General features: G+C 50.4%; 1 protein-coding gene and 4 non-coding genes across 5 annotated transcripts; 4 read left to right on the top strand and 1 right to left on the bottom strand.

Moving 5' to 3' along the window:
* The first annotated feature begins 6,129 nt into the window (after window positions 1-6,129).
* Trnad-guc (transfer RNA aspartic acid (anticodon GUC)) lies at window positions 6,130-6,201 on the top strand. The gene has a single exon. It is a non-coding gene; the product is annotated as a tRNA-Asp (tRNA).
* Window positions 6,202-6,413: 212 nt separating this feature from the next.
* On the top strand, window positions 6,414-6,485 carry Trnad-guc (transfer RNA aspartic acid (anticodon GUC)). The gene has a single exon. It is a non-coding gene; the product is annotated as a tRNA-Asp (tRNA).
* A 212-nt stretch (window positions 6,486-6,697) lies between these two features.
* On the top strand, window positions 6,698-6,769 carry Trnad-guc (transfer RNA aspartic acid (anticodon GUC)). The gene has a single exon. It is a non-coding gene; the product is annotated as a tRNA-Asp (tRNA).
* Window positions 6,770-13,185: 6,416 nt separating this feature from the next.
* On the top strand, window positions 13,186-13,257 carry Trnad-guc (transfer RNA aspartic acid (anticodon GUC)). The gene has a single exon. It is a non-coding gene; the product is annotated as a tRNA-Asp (tRNA).
* Window positions 13,258-14,620: 1,363 nt separating this feature from the next.
* Window positions 14,621-17,869, bottom strand: LOC144173713 (uncharacterized). Its single transcript, XM_077702021.1, is given in 3 exon segments — window positions 14,621-17,346; window positions 17,349-17,589; window positions 17,717-17,869. Coding segments are annotated over 3 exon segments (2,793 nt in total). The 3' UTR covers window positions 14,621-14,947.
* Between the last annotated feature and the right edge of the window lie 6,199 nt (window positions 17,870-24,068).

Raw genomic sequence — 24,068 nt, 5'->3', positions numbered from 1 at the left:
GCCCCGCTCCTACATCATTAGCACGGACCAGGGCACCGTTCGCCGAAACGCTAAGTTCTTGGTTGTCGATCGTCGTGAGAGTGCCGAGGAAGATCAAGTCTCCGTTGACAGCTTGCCTCCCCCGCGTGACACACTCACCGACACACCCAGCAACGCGGCTCCCTTGGCACCACCATCTCCGCAAGCAGCTGGACCTGGGACAAGGTCGCGATCTGGGAGACTGATCCGTCCACCGCGCCGTTATGGCTATACTTAAAGGGGGAGATGTTGTGGCCGTCTGCCAGCGCCCCCTACCCTGTGTTAAGTGGACGTTCAGGGACAGCCCTAGGGGGTCGGTGCCCGCCCGCCATGGAGCCGGCTGTCACATGTATCCTGTACCCTACTCTCATGTCTTAATTATTAAAGGTTATCACCTACCAAAGCGTGAACATATTCCACATGTTTGGTGTTCGCCTACTATGTCTATTATCACACTCTGTAACCTCCTTGCTAAGACTTTCATTAATATTTTATAATCTACATTCGTTAAAGATATCGGCCTATACGCAGTACCTTTTCTGAGCTCTTCTTTTACAACTGTTTTGGGTATGAGAACAGTGTGCGATTGTGAGAACGAGGGTGGAAGTCTTCCTAGTGTGTACGCTTCTGTGTACAGGTCACATAACACTGGACTTAGGTGATTGCGGAAAGCTTTGTAGAACGCAGTGCACAACCCGTCAGGGCCTGGAGACTTTCCAGGACTTAATTCATCGATAGCCTTCCTAACTTCTTCTACTGTAATTGGTAATTCTAAAGTTTCTTTTACCTCTTCATCTATCGTCGACAACACATTTAAAAAATTGTCCTTAAATAGTTCTAAGTCTACAGGTTGACACGAAAACAAACCATCATAAAACTCACAAAAAGCATTGCTAATTGCTCGTTGTTCATCGAGAACCTGCCCTTTATACTCTATTTCCGCGATAGAGTTGCGGGTAGCGTATCTCTTTTCAGAGCTAAGTGCTCTCATTGCAGAAGCTGCCCCTAACATGAACTTTTCCGCACGAGCTCGCACTATCGCGCCATGATATTTTTCTTGTTCTATAGCCTCTATCTGATGTTTCAAAGTTTTAATGTCTTCCTTGAACAGTCCAAGTGACTTGCACTCTAGTGCAGAAAGCGTCTCCAGGTTTGCTCTAAGCAGGGCTTCCTTTTTTCTTTTCTCATAATTTAAGGCAGCTGACCTTTCCAATGCTGACATCTTAATTTCTGCTTTGAAGTTCTCCCACTTAGAGGCAGTCACATGTATCCTGTTCAAGGTTCCTAATCTTTTTCGTCACTTCTTTTAAAAATTCTTCATCCCTCAACAATAAGCTGTTCATTTTCCACAAGTCCCAGTTGAACGACTTTTTATCTTTGCGCTTTCCAATCAAGAACGACACCAGGCAATGGTCGCTGAACGACACGGGTGTAACACTATACTCCGAGCACTCCGTAAGAAGTTCTAACGATATATATGCTCGGTCTAATCTTGCGTGGCTCGTGCCTTGAAAGTGGGTGAATTGGATCTGCGTCTTACATTCCAACGCATCCCCCACGTCTTCCAAACCAAAATCTGCCGCGATACCAGTCAATGCAATCGTGCTTCCGTCGCAATAAGGAGTACAAGTAGATTTATCGCGAGCTGAGCACACACAATTAAAATCTCCCATTAACACGACAACCCGTTCTGTGCCAAGCCACGCCCGTAATTCTTCGAAAAACACTTTCCTTTCATCGGCTTTTGTCGGCGCGTACACGCAAACAATACGCCATTCTTTTGAGGCAAAAATAAAATCACAAATAACAAAGTGCCCAGACAAACTGGACATCACGTTTTGCACTACTGCACCGCTGCTCCGACGTATTAAAATGAGACACCCAGCCGATAAACCAACGGCATGGCTGACACAGACTTCATAACTGGAATTGAACACCCCCACCATCCTTTCCGTGCTTTGCTCGGTCTCTACTTTAGTCTCCTGAAAGGCCACGACGTCTAACTGCCTTTCGCTGATGAGTCTGTACAATTGACTTTGACGTTTGCGCTCAGAAAGACCGCGTACATTAAGGGTGGCACAACGCAGATGATATGAACACCGCATGAATGGAAGATGAAGGCACGTCGCACATTGTTACACACGCGTTACAGAAACACTGGCCCCGCCCCCTTTTCTACCCCTCAAAAAAAGAAAACGTGTTGTCCGTGCCGTAACGCTCACTCGAAGACCTCTCCCAAAAAAACAGCAAACGTTTCGCTTACGGCGGCTTCCCCGTTGCATGTCCTCTGTCATAAGGCGTGGTGTTGGGCTTTGGCTTGAAGCTTGGACGCCTCAGCATAACCCCTCCCACACTTGCCTTGACGTTGCCGGAGTCACCAGAGTCCTCACGCTTGTCGTCCTCCTTACGCGGCCGCTTGACGGTGGCTTCCGGGTCGTCTCCGTCACCGTCGCCGGCGTCACGCACTTCACGAGTTAAGGCGGTGTTCGTCGAACCCGCCCCAACACACTCCTCACTTTTCGCGTCCAGCACAGGTGCCACTGGCGTAGGGTCGTTCTGGGAGGTCGATTGCTGCTCCCCGGGCGCAGCATTTACGTCCTCCACGCCTGGTTCCGCCAAAGGGTCCCCGGGTGCGGATGCACCACCTCCACCGGCCGCGGCCGCCTCCGCCTCCTCCTCGTTCATACGGTTTTCGGCCGCGTCCGCGTCTCCGACAGGTCCGGTGACATGTGCATACGTCCGCACGCACTGTGTCGCTTCGTGACCGAAGCGGCGGCAGACAGTGCAGCGCGGCACCTTGCAGTCCCGCCTCGTATGGCCCGTCCCCGAGCAGCGGAGGCACTGCGGGGCCCTGCCTGGCACGACAACGAGCGCCTGGCCGCCCGCAACCCGGAGCTCGTGCGGCAGGTCGTCGATCCTCACGCCGGCGTTGAGCCTGAGGGTCACCGACCGCGTCGTCGAACCTTTCTCGTTCATGCCCTTGACCCGCCACTTCTCGCGTCCGATGTCGACGACACGCCCGTACGGTAGCAGCGCCGCTCGCACCTCCTCGTCCGGCACGTTCTAAAGAATCCAGTGCAATTTCATCCGCACATCTTGGTTCGCCGGATCGATGACGAGGCACCGGCGCTCCTTCACCTTCACGTCGGTGGCCGCGAGCATGCGCTTTACGCCGCCTTCGTCCCTGAATGTCAGGGCCCATACGTGGTTCATTTGATACGCCCCCAAGGCAAGCACCTCGGGGAGCAGTTCCAAACGAGCCAAAGTGTCCCTGAAATCTTCGACGCGATAAGGCCTCGCACGAACGTCCGCATGTAGAAAAATGGTGTTTAAAACACACCGACCTGTTGGCAGCATTGGCAAACTCACAGGGTAATCTTCCGATTCCTGTCCAAAAAACCTGTTTCCGCGGCCAGACATGGCCGCATTCACCGCTCCTGAGGAGCCAATCATCCCGCGTCCGCACACTAGCGCGGCCGGAAGCAGAATTTGTAGCCATGCTACAAATAGACCTTTAGAAGGCCTTTGATAAGGTCTCACATGAGCTACTCTATACTATTTTGGAAAACATAAACCTAGGAAAAGTAATAACAGAGGGCGTAAGAATGGCGTATAAGGAGTGTTCAACAAGGCTGGTAATAAATAAGTCAGTGAGCCGTCAAATACCTGTCACGCGTTCAGTGCGGCAAGGATGCCCGCTGTCCCCTTTGCTCTTTTGTTTGTACATCGAGTCGTTTTGTGCTAGCATAATAAACAGCAATAATATTCATGGTTTCCAGTTGCAGGCGTGCGAGGTACGTGTATTGGCATACGCGGACGATATCGCTTTATTTTGTCGAGACAGAAAAAGTATTAGCAATGCAGTTGCGTTGCTTAAGACATTTTGTGAGTATACTGGGAGCTCTGTAAATTGGAGCAAGTGCATGGGATTCTGGCACGGCAATTGGGACGGAACCCCTAGTGTCTTTGAAGGTATGAACTGGCAGGTCGTGCCGGTCAAATACTTCGGCGTGCCACTTGAAAACTACAGAGATAGCGATCCGTACTGGCGAAGCCAGACGACTGCGATGCGTGATAAAGCGGAAAAGTGGGAAGGGAAGGGGCGTGCGCTGTCGATGTTTGCGCGCGCAACGGTGTGCAACATATTTTTGTTCGCGAAACTTTGGTACGTTTTGCAAGTGATTCACTGTTCTCGCACTAATGTTCAGAGGCTGCATCGCGTTTGTGCTGTTTTTGTTTGGGGCTCGTCCTGGGAAAGGACGAGTAGGACGAATCTTTTTCGAAGAGTACGCGAAGGCGGCTTATCGCTCTCGCATCTTTTTTTGAGACAAGTGGTGAATCGTTTTTATTTCTTGCGCGAGGTAAAGGACCCCTTCCTGCGCACTCTTATTCAAGTCAGGTTAGGCAGGCTATCGCCCCAATTTATTGTTACGTCATGTCAAAGCTACAATGGAGGAGTACACGGGTATTTAAAAGAAGTTGTTCAAGCGACACAATTTCTTTGTGTACGGTTCTCTATGGAGTACTTGAGTGCAGTGTCGAAGAAAAAGTTGTATAAAGACCTTGCTGAAATCTGTTTTCCTGTTCCTTTATACCGATCCATGTTTCCGGTGGGCCCCGGGCAGAACGTTTTGAAACGTGTAAAAGCTAAGGCCATTCCCCCGGGTGTTAAAACATTTTTCTTTAAACTGCACTGTGGAGTGTTACCAGTTAAAACATGGATGTTAGAAAAGGGTCTGTTTGTGCCATGGGGTGTGGACTGTTCTTTGTGTAAAAAGCCCGAGACGGTGGAAAATGTTTTTTTGGATTGTTGGGATGGGGTGTTTTTGTGGGACGTTCTTCAGCGAACATTGAAAAAGGAGTTTCCGTTGAGCCCTTATGGCATCCGGTTTCTGGCAGTGCAAAACGATAATGGAGTGCCTTACGACCTAGTGATGTTGCTGGTCCTCCACGGAATATGGAGGTCTCGAATGGCGTTTCGGCACTGTGACGTAGACGGAAGGCCAGCAAGGCAGTATTTCTGTGAGAGTGCCCAACGTATTGTAGAAATGTGGAAGAGTCAGAACTGTACTCCTGAATGGTTGCATGAATTTGAAAAGGTATTGTCTATGCCCCGTTTTTAGTTATGTAGCGCTGGCTTGAGTGAAGTCAGTGATTTTATCATATGTACCGTTGTTTCTGGATTTTGTTTGAAACCGGCAATAAAGAAAAAAAAAATTGGCCGCGTATCTGCTCCTTTCGTTGCAAATGACGTCAAAAGACGATAGTCTTTATCGTCTTTTGCGAAGTAAATGCCTCCCTTCGCTTTACCGCTCACCTCTCATGTTGTTCCTCTTGCGTCGCGCTCCTCCCAAGGTAAAGACGCCAAATGTTTGCTTAAATCATTTTAAATTTCCCGCGTTCCACTGCTCCAAACCGGGCGTCTCGATGCGAACGCTGCCGTTGGCGAAGACGCGCCTTAATCGAGGCACCCTACATCAACGTTTATAGAACCGCGTTTCCCTACTCCACGTGCGTTGCAAGCAGAACGTAGAAACTATCTAGTGGAACCTTGCGTAACTGTTTCCGGTTGATTTCTTAAAATGGCGCCAGAAGCTATAGTGGCGCGGGCGACAGCAGGCGACGGCGGAGTGAATTCTTTTTCTGAAGTTGATGAAGTATTTAATTTCGCAAAAGTCAAGCATGTTTGAATTTTTATAAAGGAACACTGCAAATATCACTTCTGTATTGATTTGTTGTCTCATATTTGCGTAATGTCTTGTTCTTCTTCAACAATGTTGACAAGTATGAACATTACACTGGACCGAGACGGGTAGATTTAGTTGTGACTATATAAGACTATTGCGTAGGCATGGTTTTGCTTTGGCCGGGTGGCTGAATCGAGTCACAGACAGACAGACGGACAGACAGACATACAGACAGACCAAAATTTCTGGGTTTAAGTAGCCCAAGAAAGACTATCGTCTTTAAAAAAGTTAGTATAGTGGCCAGTATCCCCGCCTGTCACGCGGGAGACCGGGGTTCGATTCCCCGACGGGGAGTGTTTTCTTTTTCTTTTTCCGGTGAGTAATAGTGGAGTTTGGCGATGTCTAAGCTTCTCCAAACCATCTCTCCTCGTTAGTATAGTGGCCAGTATCCCCGCCTGTCACGCGGGAGACCGGGGTTCGATTCCCCGACGGGGAGTGTTTTCTTTTTCTTTTTCCGGTGAGTAATAGTAGAGTTTGGCGATGTCTAACCTTCTCCAAATCATCTCTCCTCGTTAGTATAGTGGCCAGTAGCCCCGCCTGTCACGCGGGAGACCGGGGTTCGATTCCCCGACGCGGAGTGTTTTCTTTTTCTTTTTCCGGTGAGTAATCGTAGAGTTTGGCGATGTCTAAGCTTCTCCAAATCATCTCTCCTCGTTAGTATAGTGGCCAGTATCCCCGCCTGTCACGCGGGAGACCGGGGTTCGATTCCCCGACGGGGAGTGTTTTCTTTTTCTTTTTCCGGTGAGTAATAGTGGAGTTTGGCGATGTGTAAGCTTCTCCAAATCATCTCTCCTCGTTAGTATATTGGCCAGTAACCCCGCCCGTCCCGCGGGAGACCGGGGTTCGATTCCCCGACGGGGAGTGTTTTCTTTTCCTTTTTCCGGTGAGTAATCATAGAGTTGGGCGATGTCTAAGCTTCTCCAAGTCATCTCTCCTCGTTAGTATAGTGGCCAGTATCCCCGCCTGTCACGCAGGAGACCGGGGTTCGATTCCCCGACGGGGAGTGTTTTCTTTTTCCGGTGAGTAATAGTAGAGTTGGCGATGTCTAAGCTTCTCCAAATCATCTCTCCTCGTTAGTATAGTGGCCAGTTTCCCAGCCTGTCACGCGGGAGACCGGGGTTCGGTTCCCCGACGGGGAGTGTTTTCTTTTTCTTTTTCCGGTGAGTAATAGTAGAGTTGGGCGATGTCTTAAGCTTCTCCAAACCATCTCTCCCGGCAGCCCGTCCATACGGAATCCGAGATATCGCAGCGGGCCTCTCAGCTGTCATCGAGCTGAAAAGCATCGCCAGCCTTGAAGGCTTTCAGTTCAATCACGTATGAATGCTCACCTTCAAGACGGGAGAAGACACGGCTCCCCTGGCATCCAAGTCCGAAATCACAGTCAAAGGGAGGAAGTGCGTCGTGATCGACCCGAACGTGCAGGAGAAAGAGATCAAGGTGCACTGGTTTCCACACCATGTCCCGGACGTCCTCATAGCCCAACAACTTGGCCGCTTCGGGAAAGTGAAGCGGGTCGTCCGTGAGAAATGGAGGATCCCGGGCCTAGAGGAAGCTTGAAACGAACACCAGAGTTGTGCAGCTGGCACCCCGCGACGCCGAGGCGCTCAACGAGGTGCCTCACCAAGCGAAGATCGACGGCTTGCCGATTCTGATCGCCGTACCGGGACGGCCCCCCCTTTGCTTACGCTGCAGACAACTAGGCCACATACGCAGGCAATGCAGAGCCACGTGGTGCCGGAAATGTCGTTCTTTCAGCCACATCGAGGCGGACTGCGTACAAACGTACGCGTCTTAAACCAAGCAACGGTCGGCCCTGCAAACGATGGACGACTTTATGGACGCGGAGGATATCGAGGCGGCGAAATCGACTGCGGCTGCTCCCGGGGCCATTGCTGCAGCTGAGAGCAAGGCAGACGGTGACCCCATGAAACCGGTTACGGAGAGCGCGACCGAGACTTCCCCCCTACCCACCGCCAAGCCCACCGCGGACGAGCAGCAGAGCGGAGAGGAGAAGCCGGCCGAACCGGAGGGAGAGGAGGTGCCCGCCCCGAGCGACCAGCCAGGAGGGACCGACGGAGCCGACGCCGACGAGTATCCCCCGACCACGGTGTAAGAATATTTTAAGTGTGAATACACTTTATACGCGACCCCAAACCATCCACCGCCGGCGGCGGCGTCGGCGTCCGCAGTGCTCCTCTATAAAGAAACAGCATCCGGCGCCAGGTTTCGATCCGCGGACTTTGCGGCCGCAGCGCGACGCTCTACCGATCAAGCCACGGACGCGACGGTGATATCAGTGTTGACGCGCCTTATATCTTTAACGCATTCAAACTACGTCGTCAGCGGCGTGCGTTGGCGACTCAGCGGCGTTATAGCGGCTTGATAACTGCGTGGTGTACACGTGATACTACAAACCCGATGGAAGAGATGGAAGAGAAGGCGGCGAGGCGGTGGGCTGCGGGGGCCGAGCGCAAGCGCCGCAAGCGGGCCGACAACCGTGCATTCGCACTTTCACATTCTCCCCCTCGGGGAAATGCGGGGGAATTTTTTTCCACCGTGCCCCCGACAAAGGACGCAGCAGCATCGCGCCAACCCGCCACCACGGGCGTGGAGACGCGGCGGAGGGCGCGCGGGAAACAAGGCGGCGCAGCCCCCAACCAGCCAAGCCAGGGAGAGACCGGGTCAACGAACCCCGAGGGCAGCTCAACGAGCGGAAGGAGTTGAAGACCCAGTCGGTAAGCGCCTTTCACACCATGACACCACAACAGAGCGCAGTCACGCTTGCCACATTAAATGTGGTAAGTCTAACCACGCAGAAACGGAAGCATTGGCTGGCCGACCTCCTTAATGAAAACAAGATAGACGTTGCTTTTTTACAAGAAACCAAAATTGCTTCTCGAGAGGACGCTCAAAATATTGTACGTTTTTTGGCCACCAATTTTGGTGTTTTTACACCCTTCCAGCTACCCGTGCTGGCGGAACCGCTATTCTAATTCGGAAACATAATTTCGTAACCGTAATTGACTGCGAGCTGGCGAGGGACGGGCGTTTTTGCACCGTCGATGTCCTGGTGGGAGGGGAGCTTACGCGCTTTGTTTGCGTTTATGCACCGAACGATCAGGCGGCGCGCGCCGATTTCTTCTCTTCCCTTCGTGACATCCTGGTGATTCCGGGTCGACTCGTCCTGGCAGGCGACTTCAATTGCGTTGTTAATGCCAGCGACGGAGCAGGTGCTAGGGGCGTGGCGGACGCTTCGGCGCGTGTTTTGAAAGCAGTCCTTCGAGAGGGTGACCTGAACGACGTCGCCCTCCAGCGTGGGTGGTCAACTTCTCGCTACACCAGATGGCGTGGCACGTCACAGGCTCGCTTAGATCGGGTGTACTTGACGGGTGATGCGCTGCCGTTTGTGACTGACTACGCCGTCACCCCTGTTGCTTTCTCGGACCACGGTTTGGTAACATGTACCATTAGAATTGAGCGCGAAATCAAGGGAGGGGTTGGCAGCCGATAGCTGATGAACACTACGGTCCTCGATAATGCGGCCTTCGCTGATCGCATAAGAGGCGAAATTGAAGCAATCAATGCTGCACCCATCGATGGGGTCGCCTGGGAGCGCTTCAAAAAACGAGTAAAAAATGCAGCAATCGCAATCGGACGACAGGAAGCGAGAGACAGGAAGGCAAAATTAAGTCGACTCACGGAGTGCCTACGCTCTCTTGTGGAAGCGGACGAGGAGAGGCCGGGGGAATTCTCGGAGGACATTCGCAGTGTTAAAGAGGAGATCCGAACTGAGCTGGAAAAGCGGTACTGGGGGGCTCTTGTGCGGAGTAGGGAGCAGCGAGTGGTGGCCGAGGCACAGCCGTCGAAACTTTTTGGTGCTTTCGAGCGGGAAAGGACTGCCACTAAAGCGATTTCCGAGGTCAACCACCCTAATGGGCTCGCTCGTGGGAGCGGGGAGGTGGCGGCTGCCTTCGGCGACTACTACGAGAAGCTGTTCTCGCGCGCTGTTCCCGATGTTCCTCCGCCAGATGTCCTCGATGAGCTGCCCAAGGTCCCGGAGGACGTTAAAGGGGCCCTACATAGGCTGCCGAATCTTACGATTTTGCGTGCGCAGTCACTGGAGTACTATCCAAGGAACGTCATCCCGCAAAAATTGTTTAAATTCGTTAAGTATTAGCCGAATTATCGCTCATTAAAAGGGGCCACCCATAAGGCCTGGGGCTCTCCTCCTCTAGTAGCTCCTCCGAAGCACTGTGGAAGCCGCGACGTCATCGACCCGGCGCAAGACCACCGAGAGAAACAGGGCAATCCATCACCCTCCTTGATGCACGTGCAGTCATTGGCTGCGCCAAGCCCTGCGCGCGCTTTTTTTTTAGCACTCGACGCGCATGCTCCGCCCACCAGATTCCGGTTGCACGGTGAGTGCTGTCGCTGTGGTTCGCGTTCGCGGCGCCGCACTGGGCAGTGTCTCGTGCGTCATAGAGGCGCGTCAGAGCAGGAAAGAACTGCGTCAGAGCGCGCAAGTGTGGCGGCAAGGTATGGTTGGTGAGCCAGGAGAGAAAGTGAAATCTTTTTTTCGTGTTTGTGCGGCCCCTGCTCTACGCAGAGGTGTAATATTTGGTACACGTTGTCGTGAAGGGGTGCTCTAGCGACTGCGCGATTGAAATGGCGACCTTCGGAAGCCTATTTAGGGCCCCTTTAAGGCCGTCATAAACAACCCCATCACGGTCGAAGAAATCAAAAGCGCTATAAAGGAATTGCCAAAGAATAAGTCACCGGGGCCGGATGGGATCGTTTCGGAGTTCTACCAGGTATTCCGAGAGGAGATCAGCCCTGTTTTGGCGTCGGTATTCGAAAACATCAAAAACACGAAGTTGCTGCCACCTTCAATGCGGAGCAGTAATTTGGTCCTTATACCGAAAAAAACGTCTCACGATACGGCACCCAGTGTTGAAGATTTCAGGCCTATCAGTCTGCTATCAACAGACTACAAAATCCTATCCCGAATCCTGTCCAGACGGCTCGAGAAGGCCCTCAGCAGTGTGGTGGGACCACATCAGACATGCGGATTCAGAGGCCGCTCTATAAACACCAACCTACACCGCATGAGGACTGTCTGTGAGGTGGCGGAGTCAGGGCTTTTTCCCCTTGCTGTCTTTCAACTCGACCTCAGAAAGGCCTTCGACCAAGTAGACCACTGCCTTTCTGTTGATGCTCCTCCGTCGGTGCGGGGAAAGGGACGAAATGGTGGAGTGGATCAAGATCTGCTATACTGAAATCACCACCAGCATCATTATGAATGGGGAGGTGGGGAGCCCCATCGCCGTGAGAAGGTCGGTCAGGCAGGGCTGCCCCATGTCCCCGATTCTGTTTGCATTATATATAGAGCCACTTTGCAGAATGGCAATGGCATCCAAGTCAGTCAAATGCTTGGTTCTCGGCGACGAAGAACTAAGAGTCCTAGCTTACGCGGATGATGTCGCCTTCGTATGTTCATCGAAAGAACAGGTGAGGGAGATCGTCGCGCTCGCGCAATCATTCTGTCGGTTTTCGGGTGCTCAGCTGAATCTTTCTAAGTGTGAGGGAGCATGGCTAGGTGAATGGCCCACCAAACCATCACAGCTCTACGGAGTCCGATGGAGGGAGGCCATCACCCGCTACCTCGGAGTCAACCTGGACTGCGGCCGAGCCATTGCACCCCGCTGGCAGTCAAAGCTGGCAGCCGCGGGTAGGAAGTTGGAGCCCTGGCGAGCGCGACACATCGCCTTTTTCTCAAGGGCACATGTTTGCAATGCCGTGTTATACCCGGCCGTCCTGTACGTGGCCAGAGTATCGACCATCGACGCAGGCTCAGTGGCCAAGCTACACCGGCTGTTCGCAGTATTCCTCTGGCGATCCACCTACGAGCCTATGCGTCGCACGAACATTTTCTGGACTCCGGAAGCGGGTGGCCTCGGGCTTGTTAACGTGGAGCTCAAGCTGACAGTGCAACGTTTTTTGTTCTTCCAGGATCGTCGTGACGGTTTCCTTCGGGCTGCTCTGCAAAACGTAGGCTCCTCACATTTGGCCCCTTGGCTGCCAACAACAGCGGAGTTTACACATAGTAACCGGGCAACGGGCTTTTACAAAGAAGTGGCGGCAGCGGTGGCCCTCTTGCAGGGACTGTTCTCTTGGGAGTACCTGTGCGCAGTGGCCCCGAAGAAGTTGTACTGGGACCTGGTGGAACAGATCCTTCCACCCCCCATGTATCGCTCACCACCTCTTGGGCGCATTAAAAGTGACGTCCTCCGGCGAGTGCGGAAGCTCCCCATTCCTTCTGGTTCGAAGGATTTCTTCTTCCGCTTTCACACAGGGGTTCTACACACTAAGGCAAGACAGGGGGAGAGGGGCTTCTTTCTTCCTGGAGGGACCAACTGCTTGTTGTGTGGAAGGAGGGAGACGGCAGAGCACGTCTTTTTGGAGTGCAACACGGCGTCGTATTTCTGGGACGAGCTGCAGTGCTCTTTCGACACGTACTGGCAGCTCACCTGGATGAACTTGAGGTTCTTGGAGGCGGCCTCGGAGCACCCACTCCTCCGTGACTGCGTCCACGTCATAGGTCTCCACTCGCTATGGAGGGCGAGAGTCGACGTGGTTGAACCCGCCGCGGTGGCTCAGTGGCTAAGGCGTTGCGCTGCTGAGCACGAGGTCGCGGGTTCGATTCCCGGCCGCGGCGGCCGCTTTTCTGATGGAGGCGAAAAGCAAAAACGCCCGTGTGTACGAGATTTCGGCGCACGTTAAAGATCCCCAGGTGGTCAAAATTAATCCGGAGCCCTCCACTACGGCGCGCCTCATCGCCTGCGTTGCGTCGGCGCGTTAAACCCTACAATCAAAAAAAAAATCGACGTGGTTGAATGTGCCGAAAACCCGCGGCCGGCGTGGAGGCACTTTGTACAGAAGGGGCAGTGGGCAGTGGCCGCCCTTGACGGGCCCGATTCAGACACTGAGCTTCGCGACTCACTGGCGCGGGGCTCACGAGCCCTCATGGAGTTTAAGGTAGAGCAGCAAAGGAGATGGGACTTGATCTGAGGGTCGGAAGCGGGACAGCACCATGGGCCACTTCTGCCCACTAACGACTTCTACGCCCAACCCCTTGCCCCTACTTCATTACCGTATACTGTAAACAAATGACACCATCGCCCATTTGTAAGTGTTTCTAATAGGAACCACGCCAGCACTGCGTGGCTTTGCTGGCACTGCCTACGAATGGTTTCCACTTCCCTGGCGAAACACGCTGAATCTTGTCTTGGCTTGTTCAGTTCCCGAACGCGATTATTTGTGTTTGTGAGCAAAGGATGTTACACTTCTCTGAAACCTCAGTAACCACTTCATCTGGCCCTGTATGTATATTTGTAAATAAAGTTACTGTTACAAAAAAAAATCCTCGTTAGTATAGTGGCCAGTATCCCCGCCTGTCACGCGGGAGACCGGGGTTCGATTCCCCGACGGGGAGTGTTTTCCTTTAAATGCAGAGCATGTCGGTAACTCACGATGTCACCCGCGTTGACGTCCGTAGTCCGCACGCTCACTGCGCGTGCGCGTCGGGTCGAGGCGATAGCGAACACTCTCTCGCGAGGGGCATTGGATTGGATTCGAACACTCTCTCGCGAGGGGCATTGGATTGGATTCGATTGGATTAAAGTGGATTGTTTTGGATTGTGGTGCGTCATAGCCGCGGCAGACGCGCTGGGGCCGGCGCATGTGCAGTACTTTCTCTTCCGCGGTTTCCTCCCCTTCGGGCGCGCTGCGCATATAACCGGTGTGCCGTTCTCCAGCGAAGCAACATCCGCGCTTGGCTCAAACACCTAGAGTCCATGCCGCTTTACAAGTACGTCAACGTCGTCGACTGGGACCGGCTTACGCAGTCCCCTCAACGTATATAAGCGGCGGAGCGCGCGTTCGGAATTCAGTCAAGGGCGTCTTTGCTTGGCTTTCGCTTGACGTGACGCTTTGCTTGACTCGAGTAGATGCGACGCATTTACTCGAGTTCCCCCCGTGGGAAGATGCGGGCGGCTTTTTTCTTTTTCCGGTGAGTAATAGTAGAGTTTGGCGATGTGTAAGCTTCTCCAAGCCATCTCTCCTCGTTAGTATAGTGGCCAGTATCCCCGCCTGTCACGCGGGAGACCGGGTCGATTCCCCGACGGGGAGTATTTTCTTTTTCTTTTTCCGGTGAGTAATAGTAGAGTTTGGCGATGTCTAAGCTTCTCCAAATGATCTCTCCTCGTTAGTATAGTGGCCAGTGGATTCTGCTTCCGTTTGCGCCAGCGTGCAGTCGCAGAATGTCGAGCTCCGCCCAAGGAGCGGCTTCAGCGGGCCTTTCGGCCCGCGGTAACAGGATTTTTGCCGAGGATTCCCAGGACTACCAAGTACTTTTGCCCGAGTTTCCTACAGGACAGTCGGTGCTAAACCAACACCACCTAAATTACTGAAGGCCTCCCCACGCCGAAGTGACGTCACAGAAGTGAGATCGCCCTGGTAGTCGGCTTCACTGCGCCCGCATGCTTGCCTCGATTTACCTATCTGTTCCTTCGTGAACAAACAGCCCGTAAATTTGAATTTATGTTTAGAAATGTTTTTTAGGCTATAAGTTGTAAACATAGGCAATCCAAATCATTTTGTTTCCTCTCTGATACGTAAAAAGTGCTTGAACAGAGCTTTGGCTGACAACCTACCAACCACTACCCTTTTTATCAAACGTCTATGTACACAGCACTAAGATTTTTTTCTTTGTTTTCAGGACTTGTCTTTCCCAACAATCGTTACCGATGGTGCAGTTAGCAAATTCACTTATTGCTGACATTACTTCGAGACTGGATGCAGGAAAGTATTTTGTAATTAACTAATGTTGCGATCTGTAGTATATTTGAATCTAACCCCAAAAATAATCAAGACAAATGAAAGACAAAGTTGTAGTCACACGAGTATACTGTCATTTGTTTTATTTTAAAATTCACATGACATACAAATATATACAGACATTTTTCGTACAAAAAAGCATTACTGTAAGCAATCAACAAGCCCATCATTTAAAAATGAGCATGGCATACCAATATGCACAAGCAAATCATTCAACGTGTAACAAATTACGGTGCCATATATTACCAAATGCAAACAAATTAATTGTCAGCTGCAGCTAAACAAGGTTAGGATTCCAGTGTTTTCAGCTTTCGCTTTTTTTCTTGCTTACTGGCCGTAAGCTTGTCATTTTTCTGTTTGCACAGATTGCTCAATAACACATTAGCAGCTGCACTAAAAATGTATTTCATGACGAGCTGTGGTGAATGTCCATGGTCACACGTGTCTAAGTCTTCGTTGCTGTCAATAAGGGACGATGTCAAGGCAACAAGAAGCTCTTTTTGCTTTGGACAGTCATAAAACTTAGTGGCGTTTTTTTCATTGACAAGTTGCTCAAGCACTATGTCCATTGTCAAAACTGCATGCACAACCATAGGCTGGGGAAACATAAGGCCACCTCTAGTGGCAGTGGCAATGAGTGCAAAATCATCCTCGTCAAAATTCCGGTTTTCGAGCACCAGGTTCTCCTTGCAAGATGTACATGCAAGCTTTTTTGTAGCTGCATGTGCGCAGTACCCAGCCACATATGTAATAGCAGGAAGCATGGGCTGCTTTTTTGCAACATCTTGCTCTGTCAAAGCAACATCAAAATGCTTTAAATCGTGTGGGTCATTAACAGAACCACAAGGAGTGAGTACATCTAGCTGAGGGAGTTCGGGGAGCTCAAGCACTTTCTGCAGTCTGAGCTTGTGCTCAGATTCGTAGATCTGTCGTATAGACACGTGATACTGTGCTCCCGACAATTGACGATATTTTCCAAATCTGTCCTCTAGGCAGTCAGTTTGGAACTTCCCCAGCAACACGTACGAGAAGCCGAGCTCTTCAATGCAGTAGCGTGTTACTTCTACAAGTGCATGGGAGGTGTGGCGGAATGCGCTGTGTGTTTCACGAGTCAGGTGACCTGCATCATGCTTTAGGCTTTCCCAGAAGTCAAGCCAGTCAATTACACTGTTAAGGAAATCGATCTGAGGAGAAGACAGACTTCTGACAGGCTCTTGAAAGCTGTCACGTAGGCGCTGTCCTTTGTGAGGCGTTTTGACGTTTACGATGTTCCACCATGTCAAGATGATGCGGATAAATTCAGCCGTTCCTTTGGCATGTTGTAGTTGAGCTAATGTGGAACTAGTCAGTGCTGCAATAGTTGAAAGGTTGAAAATCTTCAGGACAAGCTTGACATTCTGGCGCTCCAAGTTGGATGGATTTAATGCTTTTAAAGATAATGTCGGGGCCAACCGCAAGAGCTCATTGCTTTCCTGTTCATGTGCCTTCCTCAAAGTACCAAATGATGCCGTTAACACCTGCCCATTAGTGGAAAGCTCTGTTATGTCGGGAAAAAACATGCAGGTCCCTGGATTACGTTGATTAAGCCAGTTGTTACGTATGCACTTCAAAATGTGAACACTGTCCAAGACAAAGAACAAAGGTCTTGAAGGATCAGATGGGTGTGCATAGACAATATTACATTTGGGGGGATCAGAAAAAAAAGACATTGCTTTCCGGTTTATGGAATTATTGTCAGAAATGACTGCGATCACCCGAAGACCAGCATCTTCTAGCTCTTTAATCAGGCGTATCAGAAAGAAATGCAAGTCCTTTGCGTCGAGTTTCGCAACAGGTAGAATATGCACAACGTCCTTGTTCGGCGACAAAAGGCTCTGAATCATGAAGACGTATGCTGTCCTAGCAGCAATATTGCTGTTTGTGGCTGCCCCTGTGACGAAACCACCTTTATATTCGAAGTATGACTGCAAATGAATTTCGTCTATCATAAGCGTCACAGTCTTTTCATTATCCTTCAGTGCTAATGCCATTTTTTTTGCATACGACAAGTACAATTCATCTTGTTGTTCCAACGAAGGGCTAATGCTGTATGCAGCACAAACACGCCTAATAGTGTTTGGATGAGGAAGCTTCAACTTTGACGTGCTTCGCGTGAACTTGTAAGCGTGTGGCGATATCGTGAACATAATAGTGGCGAACACAAGCAATTCGGCGGGATACCTTATTGCATTACTCAAAACAATCTCAACTTGCTGCCTCAGAAACTTTAACAGCTCTGCCTGCCAGTCAGATGGAAACTGTGATGCTGACAACTCTTCTAACAGAGCCGATATACGGCGCAAAAGCAGCTCAACTTTTCCCTCATCATTTTGTGAGCCTTTCACAATTTTCTCTATGCGGTCAAGTGTATCTGCTAGTTGCCTGACGTCCGAAATGGAAACAGGAAACACGACGGTGCCTACCTTTTCAATCCGTGTCTCCCCAAAGTATACTTTCAGAGAGAGGTCTGCATTTACTACCACTGCACAGCGCACTACCGGTGCATCTTGAGGCGCCAGGTTCAAGAAATGCACTTTGTCTTTTAAGACCACTTTGCCCCAGAACTCTCCCACAAAAAACGTGTCCGTGTGACACAAGAGGTCTTCAAAAGAGGAGATGGAGTTGTTCTTCTCTTCTTCCTGCTGAATGAATGTTGCACTGCCTCTTGCAAGGCTTTCGCCTCCAGCCGAGCACGTTTTTCTTCTGGGGCTTCGCGGTCCGCACTTTTGTCTTGAGAAAGGTACGTGGGGCAGCCAGGAAAAATGCTTGGTGTAATTCCCGGCTTCAGACGCCTGAGCTTGAGTGGAACTTCAACCACCCTTCCAGTGGCCGAATCCATGTAGCTCGTTGATGTGACGAAGTCGCTCGGGTGAAAGTGCTTTTCGCAGAGCTGAAATTGGACAAAATGTTACATATAAATTAACGGCAGAAATACAGGGCAGTCCTTACATTTATACGCGACAGCGAAAGTAATTACGAGAGCCAAGTGAATGGAAAGAAAAGGCAGACTTCCTTACCACTGTGTATTTCGTTGGCGCGAAATCCTTACGCGGCACGGCGCGCGTCCATGCTGCTCTTTCCGCGGCATTGACCGGGAACCTGTACACGCGAACGGTGGGTCCCCCCGCATAATTGGAATTGCAGTTGGGTGCAAAGCAACATCCAGGCATATTACTTGAGTTGTTAATGCATGCAGTGACAGGAATGCGAGCTGAAGTTGTGTCTCAGAAGCAGCAAATTCACTTGACACATGACTAGCAACCGCCGCCGCCGAAAAAGGTGAACGAAGTCGTTTGGGCACAATGTGGCCAGAGCACGACGCGCGCTTTCGGCTGCAAACCGAACAACAGCGCTTTGAAGGCTGAAATAAAAGCGATTTTTGGTTAATAAATCATGCACGACGGTAATATTCAAGCCATGAAACAAGACAAAATTTTTTTCAGAACAATGAAATGACAGGAGTAAGTTTTTATTAACTTGATTGCTGAAAAAGCTATTGCAGTCGTGCCCCACCATGTGACTGGACCCACAACAGTTGACAGCCATAAGCCGCGACAAGCCATGTCGATTTCTCGTTGGCGCCTTCGACCTCCCCTCGATCCACCGCCGATCTCACTGGCGTGACGTCAGGCCGTTGAGAGGAGGAAATAGGAAGGCCTTCATAATTTAGGTGGTGTTGGCTAAACACGGTGTTTCTGCATGCGGACATGCGTGATCGCCCCTATCGTGTCGAGGATTTCCGCGACTCGTTGGCTGGTCTGGCGCGGCTCCCCGATGTTTTGGCATTGGGGGCGTATCTCATCAGTCACGTCTGGGCGGTGACGTTTAAGTCAGCGGAAGGTGTGAATAAAATTTTGGAAGCAAGCGACATCAAGGTAAAAGACAGGCGCTGCCTTGTTATCGACCCGAGCAACCAGGAAGCGCGTCTGAAGCTACATTGGCTTCTGCTCAACGTGCCGGACGAGGCAGTGCGCGCTGCGCTGGCGCCTTACGGGCGTGTCGGTGAGGTGCGCAGAGAGCGTTGGCGCGTTGACGGAATTCAAGATAAAGGTTCCACGCTGCGGTCGGTGACCCTGAAACTGAAGGCCGGAGGGACTCTGGAAGACCTGCCGCACGAGCTACGCGTGGCGGGCGACAAGGCCCTCGTCGTCGTCACCGGGAGGGCCCCGCAGTGTTTGCGCTGCAACACGAAGGGCCACGTTCGCCGGGAGTGTAAGGTGCCACGTTGTTCGGCGTGCCGACGCTACGGGCTCGAAGTGGCAGCCTGTGTCAAGTCCTACGCTAGCGTCACCGGGCCTTCGAAGGACGAGGACCTCCGCGAAAACCTCATGGACGAGGCAGACGCGACGGAGACCGCAGCAGGAGTCACCGGCGGGGCGGCAAAGGAGCAGACGCCCGCGGAACAGGTCGAGGCCGAGGCTGGCCAGCGCGGTCCTGAAACGGAGCCGCCCGGTCAGCCGAAGACGCCTCCCCAATTCGCAGCGCCGAAGGAGGCTGGCTGCGCCGGAGCGGCAAGCCAGGGGACGACGGCGGCGTCGTCTACAGTAGAGGACGTCGTGCAAATGTACCTCAGTGTGCCGCCGCAAAGCGGCAGCGAGAGGGCAACGACACAGGACAAGGGCGATGGATTCCCCGGCAGCGAGGAGCCGCCTACCAAGGCGGTTATAGTGAGACGTTCGAGCTTCAAGCCGAAGCCCAACGTCCCCCCAGACCGCACAAAAGACAGAGTTAGTTGGGCGTTCCGGGCGTTAGCGTATTGCTGGGCGTAAAGCGGAGCGTACGCTCGTCGCGACGCGCCCATGGATAGTTTTAGTACAGCGTTTTTCGTCGCGTGCGCTAACGCTTGTGGCGCCACCTGTTGAACCCAACGCGAAGTACCCAAATTTAACCTTGCGGCGCCACCTGTTGAACCCAACGCGAAGTACCCAAATTTAACTTTTTTACGTGGCTAACCAAGGCAAACTGTAGCTGGACGGCGTTTCTTTTTTTTTTTTCAATGCGTTAATGCTGATTTCGATTGTAAAAATCTTGCAAGTACGATAAAAAATACCCTCTTACCTTGATTCAGTATTAGGGAAAAATATGATACACCCGTCGCGATTGTTTTGCTCAACCGCGCGACGCCGAAGTTTTGAAGCAACACGCAGTGCTCGGGATACTCACTTTATTCAGCTCTGAAATATGGCAGGACCATGCGACAAATACAACTGAGCATGGCATGCGACGCTAATGCGACACGCAAAATGAAACAGCGGTTAGGCTGGCACGGTGGTTTGGTGATACACTTCACCCGGGTGTAGCAACTCAATAAGATACACGATGCATTCCTATTACTCACTTCCTCTTATTCGTGGAGTCCAACTACAAATCCTTCACGTTTCACACGGTAGCGCAACGTCCTCGGCTCGCACCCGAGGGCGCGACGAGGCGCAGGCGAAAATTCTTGAATTCCCTAAATGGAGGCCGCCGATCTGCACCAACACTGCGCGCATTCCACCGCCGCGACACGCGCACAAACACCGCCGCCCGCTTCGGGAGCCATCCAGGTTGTCCTTGGTCGCTCATTTCTGGTCTGCATGCCTGTTGGAACTGAAACGTTGTCGCCTAACGAGAAAAACACGCGACGGTCCGCGTTTTCAGTCGGGGAACCACCTGCCACGACCGGCCGCCGACATCGCCGAGGCAGCAGCCATTTTGAAAGCAAGGGGCTTCCCAGCAGGTCCGCAGCGCCCCGCAAGCGCCCCGGAGCATACGCTCCCAGCCGTTGCGTGCGTAGCACCGCATCGCCGGGGCGTTTACGTAGCGTACTGCGCATGCGCAGTCGCGAGCCGCCCCGCCGGGGCGTACGCTCGTCCGGAGCGCGCGCCCAACTAAATCTGTCTAAAGCCCCCGGCTACGCCCACCTAGTCACCACGATGCTTCCAAAGGTAGTCGGCATCTGTTTAATCTGTGTCTGGTGTTGCACTGCTCTACCGAAGCGCGAGCGAACTAAACTGAACTGCGTAGGTGGGTCCAGGGAGTACTTTTGCAGCGTCTCCAGTGACTTTGTTGCCCGTAAAGTGCCTTTCGGTGTGTTTGTTAGGGTGGGGAAGGGGGGAGGGGAAAGTATAGCACCTTGTTTAGTGGTGCCCGTAAAGCGCTTAGAGTGTTTACAGTTTAATGTATGTATGTATGAGTGTATGTATGAGCGTATGTATGAGTGTTTCATTTTCTTTTTTGTTGTAGTTGCGTTTTGGAATGCGGGTGAGTTCCTTAGTGTCTGCGGGGTGCTTTTTATTGGAATGTACGGACTTAAGTGTTACACGGTAATCCCCGTCGCTTTCTTGGAATGGTTTATTTAAGCAAATCTATACGCATAGCCACGCTAAATGTCAGGGGGCTTGCGGATCGAAGACGTCAAAGTCAGTTGTACCGCCTTCTTGTAGACGAGGATCTGGATATTGTCGCCTTGCAAGAAACCAAGGTCGAGAGAGAGGATCAGACGGACCGTATGGTGCGGCCATTCATGTCGCGCTATGACGTCTGTGTTTCTCACGCAGTCCGGTTCTCGGGGGGTTGCGCACTGATAATAAGGCGTAGTTTAGGGGCCACCCTGAATACCGTCACTGCGTCTGATTCGGGGCGGTTGGTTGTGTGTGATTTGGCCTTGTTATGAAATGAATGGCGGGTTATTTGCATGTACGGCCCCACCAAAGCCGCCGAAAGGAAGTTGTTTTCTGAGGAAATTAGAAAGTGGTGTGAGACAGACCGGATGGTAATTTTACTGGGTGATTTTAACTGCGTGTGTTCTGCACGCGACAAAAGTAGCCCGTCACCTTTTAGAGATGATAGTACGGCAGTACTAAGTGATATTGTAGCGGACTTCGCCCTAGAAGACGTTGGTGATAGCGTCGGTAGTAATGGCCCCGTGCGCTACACGCATTTCCAAGGCAATAGCCATGCGCGTCTTGATAGGGTGTACTTATCGCTTGAGCTACTGCCGCAGTGTGAAGAATACCGTGTGATACCTGTCTCGTTCAGCGATCACTGTTTGGTATTTTTAACGCTCGGTAGGAGCGCGAAGCGGCGAAATGCCTTTTGTTGGGGCTCTTGAAAGATGAACAATCAGTTAGTCGAAGACGGAACTTTCGTGGAGGCAGTAAACACATGCGCACGAAAGATTTTCGGTAGTGATGAAGAAGTGAACTTCATTTTTAAATGGGAACTCTTCAAACAAGAAGTAAAAATGAAAGCCCTGGAAAGATCTGGGGCAATGAAAAATGAAGATAAATGCAAAGAAGCCCTGCTACGAAGTAGCCTTGATGTTTTTGTTACAGAAGAATGTAAGTCGCCCGGTACATTCAAGGACGACATTCGAACACTGAAGGTGCAGCTTGAAGAATTAGATAAGGAAAAGTATCACGGCGCACTTCACTCTAAACTTTTTTGCCTCCCATATACTCCCTAGAGGTTCTTTTTCGCCTGTCCTCTAGTGATCCTCCTTGTAGGAGTTTTTTTACTACATAGAACAGGGAGGTTTTGTTTACCTCCTCAAAACAGGGCGTTTTTAGGTGATAGAAAGGAGGTATTTAGGGAGTGTTAAGAAATGTCCGGGAGAATTTAAGGAGTTCAAAATGGAGTATTCTTTACTTTTAAATGGCGTTTTTAAGTGATTTTATGGAATTTTTAGGCGGTTGAATAGGAGCCTATTATGGCTCCCTTGGGAAGTACTTATGTTATTTTAGGGGCGTTTTTAGGAGGTTCAAGGGAAGCATTTACTTCTTTTGCATGGAGTTTTACCAAAGCTTGGGGAGTTTTGTAGGCCTTCCGAAAGGAGTTTTTCGAGGCCACAAGGGAGAATTTCTAGTTCCCTGCGGGAGTACTGATTTCACACGGTTTTTCTCGATTTCAGGTTTATTTCAAACGAACTTTCGCAGACAAGTTTACATGGTACATGGTGTACACAAGGAGGTTCCGAAATAAAAACTTAGGGCGACCTCCTATAAGAAAGCACAAATGGTACATTGCTAAATAACACGCCAGTTAGGAATGGAAGACAGCAATACGATGCTAGTTGAATAAACCGTAGAAACAATATTACTAGAAGAACTGTAAATACGCGAAAAATAAAGATAGGCACAAACACAACCGCATGGTAAGTGAAATCATTATATAATACTAGCGGATCGAGAACGCGTCGGTACTTATCAGAACTTATCAGTACGCATCAGTACTCAGTACACAAAGTGAAAAAAAATGGTTCCAGTGGTTTACAACAACAAAAAAAGTTTTCAGTTGGTGGTGAAATGAGCGAGAGCAGTGTGCTAGTTGAACAAATTGTAGAAACAATATTAATGCAAGAACTGGAAATACACGAAAAACAGATCAGCACAAACACAACCGCATGGTAAGTGAAATCATTATATAATACTAGAGGATCTAGAACGCGTCAGTACTTATCAGAACTTATCAGTACGCATCAGTACTCAGTACACAAAGTGAAGAAAAAAATGGTTGCAGTGGTTTACAACAACAAAAAAATTTTAGTTGGTGGTGAAATGAGCGAGCTGTGTGCTAGTTGAACAAACTGTAGAAACAATATTACTACAAGAACTGGAAATACGCGAAAAACATATAGACACAAACACAACGGCATGGTAAGTGACATCATTATCATTATGAGAACGCGTGAGTACTTATCAGTACGCATCAGTACTCAGTACACAAAGTGAAAAAAAAATGGTTGCAGTGGTTTACAACAAAAAAAAAAAAATTTCAATTGGTGGTGAAATGAGCGAGAGCTGTGCAGAGATTTGATACTGAAAGGTAACGAGCACTTTGTAGGTGGTAAAGGCACAAGAGATAAATGATGCAGGAGACAGACAGCAGTGAGATGGCTATGGATAAATGAGTAATATAAAGAACAAATAATATGCTGCACAAAATACCAGTGCGTTTTGATAAAGACACAAATGCGCCAAGGAAAGTGACCGAGTCTGACGGGTTAATTGCAATGATATAGAACAGAATGGGTGCTATCGCGACAGCTTCTTTAGAGTGAGAACAAAAAGCCATGAAATTCATGTTTTTCGGATAATTTTTAGTTGATTCATTTAGCACCTGTTGCCAACATTATTTAGATAATTGTTTCAACTTAAATTAATTTGTTAAAATTATTGCTTCACTAAAAGATAGCTGTGTTATCAGCATACAGAACGGCCCATCAAATATCCTCTTTTCAGTAAAAAAAAAAAGAAAAAGTCAGAAACATAATACGGAATTCTTTTTGACTACTATCCAATGATTACAGGATTGACAAGAAATAAAATATTAGTGAGCGATATTGATGCGATAAAAGTTAATTAGTTCTAAATCCTTCACACGTGGTTT

Source organism: Haemaphysalis longicornis, unplaced genomic scaffold (genome assembly GCF_048455015.1).
Source record: "Haemaphysalis longicornis isolate Haplotype H1 unplaced genomic scaffold, Haemaphysalis longicornis Haplotype H1 scaffold_3, whole genome shotgun sequence".
Lineage (NCBI taxonomy): Eukaryota > Metazoa > Arthropoda > Arachnida > Ixodida > Ixodidae > Haemaphysalis > Haemaphysalis longicornis.
The sequence above is the reverse complement of the archived record's forward strand: the minus strand, read 5'-3'. Positions and strand labels throughout refer to the sequence as shown.